Below are 12477 nucleotides of genomic sequence, written 5' to 3'. Positions count from 1 at the left end.
GGAAGCTTGGCGTGAGGGCTGGGGAGATGCAGGGGTGAGGGGTGGGAGCTGCCTTGGCACGCCACCCCCCACACTGCTCGACGTGGCCCCCCAAACCCAGTGGTCCCCCCTGGACAGCAATTCACACAGTAAAATCGAATTACATATGGCTCTCTAAAAAATAATATTAGAATTCAGACTTTAGAGAAATTTGGCTTGTTCACCCTGACATTACTGTCCTTCTCCTTTTTATTTATTTATTTTGCTTTCTGGCTTTGCACTCAGGAATTACTCCTGGCGGTGCTCAGGGGACCATATGGGATGCTGGGAATCGCACCCAGGTCGGCCGCGTGCAAGGCAAACGCCCTCCCCGCTGCGCTACCGCTCCAGCCCCTTCCTTTTTTTTTTTAAACCTGAATTTTCCCCGTAAGAATCCGTGCCTGGAGGAAGTTTCCCTGGTGTGTGTGTGGAAGGGCAGACCCCACTGCTGGCATCCTCAGGAGAGCGCACAGGGCACGGAGACAGACACGGCAGCCGTTTGTTCCTCGCTATTTCAAAGCACTCTTACAAGCTAGACTGTCCTCTGAGGCAGACCTAGTCCGCCAGGTGGTAGAGTTCATATTTATTCACAAACACAGTGATCCTGAGTGGTTCCAGAAACTCCCATCTCTGCAAAGCACAAATGTCCCCGGGGAACACGGGGAGAGTAAAAAATAAGTTATTGAGAACCTACAATCTGAAGGGGACAGTCGCCCCGGGTCAGCCGTCATCTCCTCGCTGCGTGAGAGGCGCGGGGGCTCTCGGCACTGGCGCTCCTCCCACCCTCTGTCCTGAGGCGGCCACCTGGAAGGGCAGAGACAGCGGTCAGCACCCCTGGGCAGGGGCAGCAGGCAGGCCTGGCTCGCTACGGGAGGGGCCAGAGCGACAGCACAGCGGGGAGGGCGCTTGCCTTGCATGTCACCAACCCAGGTTCGATCCCCGGCATCCCACTGAGTCCCCGGAGCACCGCCAGGAGGGATTCCTGAGTGCAGAGCCAGGGGGGACCCCTGAGCACCGCGGGTGGGCGCCCCTGCCCCTCTCCCCAAAGTACGATGCTTCCAGTTCAACCCCCAGCACCCCATGGTCCTCCTCGCACCCCCAAGTGTGGACTCCAGCACCCCTGAACTGCAGCATGAAGCCCATCAGCACACCAGCCCACGTCACCCAGAGTGACCCCTCACCCCAGGGAGCAACACAGGAGAGACCCCCCACGAGAGAAAACACACTGGACTGCTCGTGCTGCCAGTGACACTGCAGGCCCCGGGGCGAGGCCTGGGGGGGTGGTGACCAGTGTCCCCTCCGTCACAGGCAGGGAGCGGAAGGCACAAGGCACCGCGCGGGATTCAGCCCGGCGCTGGGAGATACCCCAGGACTCGGTCTGGAAAAGGGAAAAGAGCAACCACAAAAACCACCGTTTCTGAACAGAAATGCTCCCAGCAGCACCCCCTGGTGGCAAGAAGAAAACTGGCCGAGTTGGCAGTTTTTCCCAAACTTTCAGAGCTCGAGAAACCCCAGGAAAAGCTCTTCGGTCAAAACCCCAAAGAGCTGGGGGAGCAGCAGTGGGCCGCCTGAGGTGACAGCCCGGCCCAGAGCTCTGCAGCGCGGGCGGCTGGGGCACTGGCTCTGCACGTGGGGGCAGCACAAACCCCCAGCAATGTGCAAACATGACAAAACCCAAAGCCCCAAATGCTCCTCACAACCGAGAAAATTTTTTTTAAAAAATTAAAAAAAAAAAAACTCTTATGGCCAATTTGATAATAGGACAAAAGAGAATAAACATAGGCCAAGGTCTTAAAAACGTGCGACTCGGGGGCTGGAGTGATAGCACAGCGGGTAGGGCGTTTGCCTTGCATGCGGCCAACCCGGGTTCGATTCCCAGCATCCCATATGGTCCCCTGAGCACTGCCAGGGGTGATTCCTGAGTGCATGAGCAGGAGTAACCCCTGTGCATTGCCAGGTGTGACCCAAAAAGCAACAAAACAAAACAAAACAAAAACGTGCGACTCGGCATCGGAACACAGACTGGGGTTCGAAATCTAAAGACACTGAGCTGTGCTCGGCCTCATTCACTCCTGAACAAGGGACAAGAGTGCGACAGGACTGGGCCACAGATCACAATCCAGCTCTCCAATTTTATTTTTTAGGGCGGTTGTTGTTGTTTTTGTTCTGGGCCACCCCCGGCAGTGTTCAGGGAGGACTCCTGGCTCTACACTCGGGAAACCATCCTGACCTCGGGGGTCAAACCTGGGAAGGCTGAGCGCCGGGCAAGCGCCCTCCCCGCCGTCCTATCGCTCCAGCCCCTCCGCAGCTCTGAAGCGGTGAGGGCAAGAATAATCACCAAAGTGCGGCTCAGGGGACAGCTCAGGCCCGCGTGCTCAGGCCCTGGGTCGGCCCCTCACACCACAGGCCCCGGGACCCCTGTCTGCGAGGGCAATGCTAGGGGCGTCCCTCCAAAAAGGGTCCAGGATCTCAGCTCTGAATAACCATGTGTCACCGTGCCTATATATACCTATTACCTAGTATTGTATCACTGTCGTCCCGTAGCTCATCGATTTGCTCGAGCGGGCACCAGTAACGTCTCCATTGTGAGACTTGTTTTTACTGTTTTGGCATATCGAATACGCCTGGGTAGCTTGCCAGGCTCTGCCATGCAGGCAGGATACTCTTGGTAGCTTGCCGGGCTCTCCGAGAGGGACAAAGGAATCAACCCGGGTCGGCCGCGTGCAAGGCAAACACCCTACCCGCTGTGCTATCGCTCCAGTCCATTATTATATAATTTGTATAATATAAATTATAATATATAATTATACAAGTTATTATTTATTATATAAAATGTATTAAGAATTAAAAAATGTATATATAACTTAAATAAACCAAATAAATTACTAGCAGCTGGATAGCTGTTGGCTTTAAGCAAGTCATTCTCTGAGTTGTGGTTTTCACAGCTACAAAGTAGTCAGGGGCCAGGGAGCTGACGCCAAGGGCGGGAGTGCCCGCTCTGATGCAGGGCCCCCCCACCCAGGACCCTCCACCCCAACCCCACTGGATCCCCCGGAGCCACACGGACCCCTGAGCACCTGCCCCGAGGAGCACCAGTGCGCAGCCCCAAATGAATTAATGACCAGACAGCTCAGTCCGCGGGGCTGTGGCCGCAGGGCTGATGGGAAGAGCCGACAGAGTGAGGGGTTCCCTGAGCAAGGACACAGCGACAGCCACCAAGCCACCCAGGGGCGCCCGAAAATCACCACGCACCCACACCTGTGCGTCCTCACCCTGTTCTCCAGCCCTGCTGCTTCCCTGCCCCCTCCCCCCGATTTTGAAAGGAAAAAACCGACAAAGTTATTTATCTCTAATCTAAGCCGCTCTAAGCACGGCTACAGGAAACGGGGTCTCAACGCTCTGTCCACAAGTCCTATCTCAGGATTTTGTTCGGCCCTCGGGCTAATCCCCAGCAGACTCCCTTTCCAAATCCTATTTACATCTCTCTGGACTCTGAGGCACACAGGACACCAGAGGGGACCTCAGCGGGCGTCCACTCCGGCTCAGAGGCTCGGGAAAAACTAAAGATAAGAAACACAAAGCAAGACGCATCCCGCTGATAGCCGAGGATTTGGCGGAGAAGACTCATACCCGTCGGCTTCCTCCCGATGGGGTGTCGGCCGAGACTCAGGCCCGCGGGCTGAGGGGACGATCCGGCAAAGGCGCTCGGGAATTCCTCCTTGGTTCTCTTCGAGAGATGAGCTAGGATCCCATATAAGAGAGGGCTGGGCGGGAAGAAAACCAGAGTCAGTTCAACACGCAAACCCCGGGGAGGCTGGAAACATATGTCGGTGAAAAGGCGCCGAGTTCACTGGACACAGTGGCCGGGAGCAGCAGGCGGCCTGCGTCGGCTTCACGTCCTGCTTCCCTGCCTTCCTTCTCTGGCAGACGGCAAACGTCTGCGCTGTGGGGCTGCAAAATACACATACACACACACACACACACACACACACACACACACACACAAGTGCCCGGACCCCCGCAGCCACAGCCCGACCTTGGGGACCTCAGCTGCGAGGTGGCGGGCTGAGGGGTCGTGTTCCGGGGGCAGAGTCTGTTTCTCTAAAACTCCCATGTGGGCCGTCACCCTTGACATCTCTTCCCCACTCTCTGAGCATCTCAAAAGGGGGGTTTGTGGAGCTGCAGATACCGGCCCCTGATTTCTGGCCCCACAATTTTTTTTTTTTTTGGCCTTTTGGGCCACACCCGGTGATGCTCAGGGGTTCCTCCTGGCTCTGCACTCAGGAATCACTCCTGGCGGTGCTCAGGGGACCATATGGGATGCTGGGAATCGAACCCTGGTCAGCCAGGTGCAAGGCAAATGCCCTTGGCGCTGTGCTATCGCTCCAGCCCCTGGCCCCACAATCTGAGATGCCGCGGGAACGACGGGGCCTGACAGGGGCCTCCCGGCAGAAGCCGAGTCTCCTGAGCTCGGGGGCGGCAGGAGCCTGAGCCGGCGCGTGGGGCTCTGCCTGTGGACAGGGGAGGCCCGAGCTCAGCCCTGGGTTTGGGTTTTTTTGGTTTTGTTTTTTGCCGGGGTTGGGGTATGCCCAGCAGTGCACGGAGATTATCTGCAGAGCCTGTGGTGCCAGGGGCTGACTCCAGGCTCCTGCATGCAAAACCAGCACGCCAGCCCACGGAACCAGCACACCAGCCCACGGAACCAGCACACCAGCCCACGGAACCAGCTCTCCACACCTGACGATTTTTTTTTAAAGGAGAAATTAGCAGGATGGGGCCAGAGAGACAGGACGGCTGCGGTGCGTGGGATGGAGCGGGCTCGGTCCCCGGCACCCCAAAGGGTTCCCGGAGACCCATCAGGAGTGACCCCTGTTGGCAGAGCCAGGAGTCGGCCCTGAGCACGGCAGGGCGTGTGTGTGAGAGAGAATGAAGAGTGAGGGGGCAGACAACAGGCCCGGGGAGGAGCACTGGGCGGAGGGGTGAGGCCGCACAGGGAGGGCCTCTCGGGCCCCTGGAACTCACTCGCAGCCTTTGAGCTCCCTCACGCAGCGCCTCCTGTGACGCGTCACTTAGGACCTGGGCCGTGCCGGACACGCACAGACCCGCACTGATACCGTGAAACCGACAGGAAACCCGAGTGCCTCTACGAGACGCGCCCCACGCAGTCATGGTGATGCTGCAAAACTTGTATTTTAAAACTTTCTTACACTGTATTATCCTTCGATTCTTCAAATGCGTTGAGTTCACGGATGAGAAACTGTCTGTCCAGGGGGATGACCGGCTGACCAGATTCTGTGGTCGGGGGATCATGAAAACAGCGGCCATTAGTTAAGGAGCCAATTTTGGCTCAGACCCACACGTAACTAGGCACACGACTCTGCTATTTGGGAAGAAGGATGACGGCCCCCACCCAAGTCAAACTACATGGAAACCAACGATCAGCAAAGCACCTCTCCCGTCAGTGTGCGTAAGGTAAACTCGCTAGTCTCCAGGAATCCTTTCTCTTTTTTTTTGGCTTTTTGGGTCACACCCAGCAATGCACAGGGGTTACTCCTGGCGCATGCACTCAGGAATCACTCCTGGCAGTGCTTGGGGGACCCTATGAGATACTGGGAATCGAACCCAGGCCGGCCGCGTGCAAGGCAAACGCCCTCCCCGCTGTGCTATCGCTCCAGCCCCGAACCCATTTTTTTTTAAATACTTTGATATGCAGTGCACACCACAACAATGAAGAGGACAGTTTTGAGACTTCTAATATTCTATACTGTTAAAAATAAGGTATTGTGTGCTACCTCTGCGAGCATTATTTTTTTTTAAGCAGATACCAAAAATAAATAAATAAATAAATAAATAAATAAATAAACCATGCCAAAATCTCCTGGCAGCAGCAAAGAGGATCAAATACGAGGAAGTGAGGAAGTGCTCGCTCTCAGGAGGGGTGGGCCTCCCCCGCCTCCCCGGACGCCGAGCCCGGCTGTGCCCTCAGCCCCCCCCACCCCCCACCCCCTCACTGGGGGCGATCTGTGCCGTCCACACCTGGACCAGGTGCTTGTCGCTGGCTCCTCTGCCCCCACAGCATCGGGAGAACTTGTCCCAAGGAAGGGCAGAGGCCGGGGCGGGCTGGGCCCCCCTCACGCGCCAGCGGGACCCCCCGCACCTGCCAGGAGCACGGACGCAGTGTACTTGTACTTGTTGAACTCCAGGTACTCGCGGATCAGCTCGTTGATGAGGAGGTTCTCGTGCGAGAGCTCGGGCCTCGGCTCCCGCTCGTCATCCAGGGCCCGGAAGACCTCAGCCCGGATCCTGGCCTTCAGGTGCCCCAGGGCCCCCCTCTTCTCCAAGGTGTCCCTTAAAACTGTGAAACGGGAGACAGCGGGGCGTCAGCCAGGAAGCACAACTTGGTTCCCAGCATCCCAGAGGGTCCCCCGAGCACTGCCAGGGGTGATTCCTGAGTGCATGAGCCAGGAGGAACCCCTGAGCATCTCCAGCTGTGACCCAAAAAAGAGAAAAAAAAAAGAAAAGAAAACCGTTCAGAGAGGGGGGGAAACAGAGGCAGCTTTCAGTGGGAAAGAACAAAAAACCAACGGAAAAAGTGGCACTCCAGTCCCCGCGCGTCACCTGACACGCTTCAGTGCAGGTGAAGGGGACCCGGTGGCATCGTGTTCCAGGCCCGGCCCTGTCACGGGCCCACGAGGGCTCAGTGGCCGCAAGCCTGCCGAGTCCAGTGCTGGAAACTCCAGCTCTAGAGGGAAGATGACCAAAGGTAACAAAATACACACACACACACACACACACACACACACACACACACACACACACACACACACACACACACACACACACACACACACACACACACACCCCAGCTCTAGAGGGAAGATGACCAAAGGTAACAAAATACAAATACACACACACACACACAGCCAAAAGCCTGCCTCGTCCAGAAACTCCAGCTCTAGAGGGAAGATGACCAAAGGTAACAAAATACACACACACACATACACACACACAGCCGCAAGCCTGCTTCGTCCAGTGCTGGAAACTCCAGCTCTAGAGGGAAGATGACCAAAGGTAACAAAATACACACACACACACACACACACACAGCCGCAAGCCTGCTTCGTCCAGTGCTGGAAACTCCAGCTCTAGAGGGAAGATGACCAAAGGTAACAAAATACACACACACACACACACACACACACACACACACACACACACACACACACACAGCCACAGGCCTGCTGCGTCCAGTGCTGGAAACTCCAGCTCTAGAGGAAAGATGACCAAAGGTAACAAAACACACACACACACACACACACACACACACACACACACACACACACACACACAACTCTCCCCACCTCCCACTCTGGCAGTGCGTGTGATGTGTGACGTGCCAGAGGGCAGGTGGGGGTGTCTGGGACCCAACCCGGGGCCTCAAGGCCTGCATGCGGCCCCCTTGGGCAGGTTCCTTGGTCAGACCTTTATACAACCCCCCTTGCTCTCTACAACCCCCAGGAAACAAGCAATTCTGAACAGAACATGGGGAAGGGGTGCGGGTGGGGGCAGGTGGGTTCTGTCTGCTTTCTCTCAGTCCAGGCCTTGGCACAAAAGGATTTTGACACTTTAATTTTATGTTTTTGCTTTTTGGGTCACACCCGGTGGTGCACAGGGGTTCCTCCTGGCTCTGCACTCAGGAACTGCTCCTGGCAGTGCTCGGGGGACCCTATGGGATGCCGGGGATCACACCTGGGTCGGCCGCGTGCAAGGCAAATACCCTCCCCGCTGTGCTATCGCTCCCGCCCTGGATTTTGACATTTTAAAGCACATCACTGGCAGCAGGAGGGGCATAGGGAGGCCGCTGGTGACCTGACTTCTGGACGGATGAGGGTCCCGACCACAGACCTGTGACAGCGGGAGGGAGAGAGTGGCTGCGGGGAGGCCATGGGGGTCGGCTGGTTCCATCCTTCTGAAGTCAAAAGCCTTTTGGTGTTTCGTTTGTTCTTTGGTCACCCTCAGCAATACTCAGGCTTTTCCCGGCTCTGTGCTCAGGAATATCTCCCGGCAGCGCTCAGGGGACCGTACCGGGTGCCGGGATGAACCCAGGTTGGCCACCGGCAGGGCAAGCGCCCGCCCCAACTGTACCATCCCTGATGGCTGAGTGACCCGTCCAGAACATGGACGCAGGTCACTCACGGGTCCTCGGAAAAGAAACACTATCTTGGAGACTTGGAAGTCAGCACCACATCCTCCTGGTAAATAATCCTCTAAATATTGTGCTCTCAGGGCCGGAAAGACAGTCCAGTGGGTAGGGCGTCCCCAGCTGTGTCCCCCCCCACCACCACCAAATAAACCAAAAATAATAAAGACTTGTGCTGCTGTGCCCTGCCAAGGCACCAAGAAGTGCACGATGGCCAACACCCCTGGTGGCCGGAACCCTGGCATGGGCGGGAGAGGTTACACCTCGGTAACAGGCAGTAATGAGCAAGAACAACAGGGTGCTGGGGCAGGCGCATGGTGGGTGGGGAGCACCGGGCCCGAGGCCGAGCTGGGCTCCATCCCCAGCACCCCACAAGGTCTCCTGAGCCCGGCAGGAGCGATTCCTGTGCATCCAGAGCCAGGAGGGACGCCTGACACCGCTGGGGGTGGGCCCCCAACGAAACAAAACAAAGTTTTATTTTAATCTTAAAGCCCAGCCTCACCCGGCCCTGCCCATTCATTCACAGACTCCGCTCAACCCTCTTTGCAGTCCAGCCGGCCGCAGGGGTGCGGGGGTGCGGGGCAGCCAGGCTTGGGGACAGGCCCCTTACAAGGCCGGGGCAGCCCTCCCGGTGTTCCTGGGACCACACCCAAGGCCCGGCTCTCCAATTCCATCTTTGGAGATTAAGCGCACAGAGACTTTTCACTGGCGAGGATCCCAGGCCGGCAACTCTGCACTTGCAGGGGGCCCAGCCGGGCCGGGGACGGGAGCAGGAGTGAGTCTGGGGGAGGAAGCGGCCGAGCTCACCGCCACACGGAGTGCAGTGCTCTCTGTGAGAGACAGAGCTGGGGGGAGAGGAAGAGAGAATTCTTTATTCTCTACTGCGGCGTGGGGGCCGCACCTCGGGGGTGTTCTGGCCCCCACCCCCACCCCGTGTGGGCCCTGGGGCTGGGCCCGGGGCTTCCTACATGCAGAGCCCCAGCTCAGTGCCTTCTGCCGGACCACCTGCGGGTGCTTCCCTGAGTTTTTGTTTTCTTTTTCTTTTTCTTTTTCTTTTTTTTTTTTTTGCTTTTTGGGTCACACCCGGCGATGCACAGGGGTCACTCCTGGCTCTGCACTCAGGAATTATCCCTGGCGGTGCTCAGGGGACCATATGGGTTGCTGGGAATTGAACCCGGGTCGGCTGTGTGCAAGGCAAACGCCATACCTGCTGTGCTATCACTCCAGCCCCTGAGTTTTTGTTTTGTTTGGTTTGTTTGTTTGTTTTTTTGGGGGGAGGTCACAACCAGCAATGCACAGGGGTTCCTCCAGGCTCTGCACTCAGGAATCACTCCTGGCAGGGCCGTATGGGGTGCTGGGAATCGAACCCGGGTCCACCACGAACGCGTGCAAGGCCTCCCCGCTGTGCTATCGATAACTGCGGCCCCTTCCCAAGGTTTTTTACAGGGCCCGAGAGACCACAGAAAGCGAACAGGAGTCAGGAGCCTGCGGTGCACACGGCCGCATTCAGTGGCACTGGACATCACCAATCACTTCCTCTTCCTCCTCCTCCTCCCCGGGGGACGGGCACCACCAGGAGTGACCACTGAGCAGGGTCGGGGTAATCTATGAATGACAGGTATGCCCCCCACCTTAAAAAGAAAAAAAAATAAGTCTATAGGAGTGAGAGTACCATGAGCAGGGCACATGCCTTGCACGCAAGAAACGGGGGGCTGGGGGGGTGCTGGATGCCCGGGACCCCAGGAGGAGGCCACAGGGCACGGGAGGGCGTGGACCAAGACCACCGCCCAAACAAAGCAGAACCCGGGCCACAAAGGGCCAGACCCCCGCGGCGCTGGAGCCCCGGCTGGCTCCCGGCGGATTCCTCCCAGAGCCCCTCGGCAGGGCCCTGCCCGCTGCCCACTGCCCACTGCCCACTGGGCGAACCCATCAGATGGCTGGGGGGGAGGGTCCAGGCCCCTGTGGGCGGTCCCACGCGTGAGGACCCCCGCGGGTCTCCGTGCAGATGCACGCGTGGGGGGCGGGGCGCACAAAGGCGAGGGGCCCGAGAGAGCCCGGCCCACGGCCAGCCCGGGCGGCCACGTCCACTGTCCAGCCGGGGGGGGGGTGGAGGCGGGGGCAGCGGGCAGGTGGGGATGGAGGGGGAGCCCGGGGGCGGCTCTCCCCGGCCCAGGGAGAGGCCTCGGCCCCCAGGGCAGGTCGCGAACGCGCTCAGAGGCCGCGCGAGTGACCGGTCCAGTTCCTGCCCGGCCGCGGCTGCCCCTCCGGCCCCCAGCGAGGCGACCGAGTGTCCACCGCACCCCCCGAGCGGCAGCCCGCCTCCGCGCCGCTCTCGCCCTCTCCTCGCACAGGCCAGAGGCCAGCGGCGCCCCGGCGTCCACTCTCCCGCCCGCGTCCACTCACCGGCCTTCAGCTCGGCCACAGTCGCCATGTCTCAACGGCCGCCGGGGGCGCGTCTCGCCCGTGCGCCTGCGCAGCTCCGGCCCCGCCCCCGCGGCCTGGTCCCCAGCCAATAGACACGCCGCTCTCGCCGCGCCGTCCCGCCCTCCAAGGCTTGCTCCCCCCGCGACTGGCTGCATGGAGAAGGGCCGGGGAAACCTGACCAATCGGCGCGCGCCCCAGGCGGTCCGGGTCTGGCAGTGGGAGGATGCAGTGGGAAGTGGGGCTGGTCCCTCCCATCCTTCCCCTGCGGCGACCTCGGGCTTCACTTTCACCCGCGGAGCCACTGGTCAGCGCTGCAGCTCCGCGGAGCCACCGAGGGTCGCACCTGGGATGCTCAAACTTGGGCAGGTACCGGAAGATTGTTCAAGCAGGTTGCTGGGGGCCGGACGGAGCAGCAGTGCAGCGGGGAGGGCACTTGCCTTGCACGCGGCCGACCGGGTCCCCGAACCCCCGCCCCCCAACCCTCCCCAGCATCGCCAGGAGGGATTACTGAGAGCAGAGCCGGGAGTTAGTACTGAGCCTAGCTGGGTGTGGCACCAAAACAAACAAACGAAACAACAGATCACTGGGCGCCACCCTTGGAAATTCTGATTCATTAGCTGGGCTGAGATGCAAGTTTTCGCAAGTCCAGCCGACTTGCAGGAGATGGAGCTGCTCTGAGAACGCTTTGAGGAGCACTGCGTTAAGTCTATGCTGTGAGCTTGTGCTGGAAAACTTCAGGCACTTTAGTCTGATTGCTAGATCATTGTTCCCATTTAACAGAGGAGGTAAACCAAGTCTTTGACTCTTAGCCAGGGCCACTGCAGAAACTGGAGGTTAGTAGTTGAATACCTTTGAGGAGGCCAAGAGTACTTTGTGAGTAGACTATAGACCGAACATGAAGGCCACTCAGTACCTCTATTGCAAACTACAACACCCAAAAGGAGAGAGAACAAAGGGGAATGCCCTGCTGCAGAGGCAGGGTGGGGTGGTGGGGGTTGGGGTGGGGGTGGTGGGAGGGATACTGGGATCATTGGTGGAGGTGAATGGGCACTGGTGGAGGGATGGGTAAACGATCACTGTATGAGTGAAATGCAAACACAAAAGTTCGTAAGTTTGTAACTGTACATCACAGTGATCTCTAATAAAAAAATCAAAAACGAGTACTTTGTGAAAATAACTCATTAATAATAAAAGAATACTGAAATAAGTGGAGAAAAAAGGATTATGGGAGTTAATGTACCTCAAACTGGCAGTGAGGTCCTATGATTCTGAGTGGGTTGCCAGGGGGACCAGCACCCTAACTGATGCCAACTTTTGAAATCTACTTATTTAGTGGACCCCCAGGAGCATATTTTATTTTATTTATTTATTTATTTTTGTGTTTTTGAGTCCCACCCAGCGATGCTCAGGATTTACTCCTGGCTCTGCACTCAGGAATTATTCCTGGTGGTGCTCCCGGGGGGACCATATGGAATGCCAGGGATCGAACCTAGGTCAGCCGCATGCAAGGCAAACGCCCTCCTTGCTGGACTATCACTGCAGCCCAAGGAGCTACTATTAATGAAATGGAGTAGAGTGAGTAGAAAACAAGCACTGTCTTTTGAAACTCTTGTCTCAGGGCATGCATGTGTGTGCTGGCTCTGAGGTGATTCTTTCGTGGGAGTGGGGTGGGTGGGATTGGAGCTACATTCCACAGTGCTCAGGGCTTCCGCTTGGCTCTGGGCTCAGAAATCATTCCTGCCAGTGCTCAAGCGGTGCCGGGGATAGAACCTGGCTCAGTTTGTGTGCAAGGCAACTGTGTGTCCTACCTGCTGTACTATTGCACACCCCCACCC

General features: G+C 57.9%; 1 protein-coding gene across 3 annotated transcripts; it reads right to left on the bottom strand.

Annotated features, from left to right (window-relative positions):
- Positions 1–605: 605 nt before the first annotated feature.
- Positions 606–10695, bottom strand: CEP20 (centrosomal protein 20). 3 transcript variants are annotated; one of them, XM_055136664.1, is made up of 5 exons: positions 10622–10695; positions 6176–6373; positions 5226–5310; positions 3649–3782; positions 606–822 (listed from the first exon to the last, which is right to left on the bottom strand). In XM_055136664.1, exons 1-5 carry the CDS (start codon positions 10647–10649, stop codon positions 746–748), a joined length of 522 nt encoding a protein of 173 aa, XP_054992639.1. In that variant the 5' UTR covers positions 10650–10695; the 3' UTR covers positions 606–745. The 3 variants fall into 3 exon arrangements, with proteins under 3 accessions (XP_054992639.1, XP_054992640.1, XP_012787261.1); XM_055136665.1 differs by lacking the exon at positions 10622–10695 and having other exon boundaries at positions 6055–6177; XM_012931807.2 differs by lacking the exons at positions 606–822; positions 3649–3782 and having other exon boundaries at positions 5222–5310.
- Between the last annotated feature and the right edge of the window lie 1782 nt (positions 10696–12477).

Source organism: Sorex araneus, chromosome 4 (genome assembly GCF_027595985.1).
Source record: "Sorex araneus isolate mSorAra2 chromosome 4, mSorAra2.pri, whole genome shotgun sequence".
Lineage (NCBI taxonomy): Eukaryota > Metazoa > Chordata > Mammalia > Eulipotyphla > Soricidae > Sorex > Sorex araneus.
This window is presented reverse-complemented; position numbering and strand designations above follow the sequence as displayed.

Coding starts and splice junctions, on each gene's coding strand:
- CEP20 (XM_055136664.1), bottom strand. CDS start 10,649: ATGGCGACTGTGGCCGAGCTGAAGGCCG. Junction 5,311..6,175: donor TGCGTCCGTGCTCCTGGCAG/GTGCGGGGGGTC, acceptor CCCCGACCACAG/AATCTGGTCAGCCGGTCATC. Junction 823..3,648: donor CATCGGGAGGAAGCCGACGG/GTATGAGTCTTC, acceptor CTGCCCTTCCAG/GTGGCCGCCTCAGGACAGAG.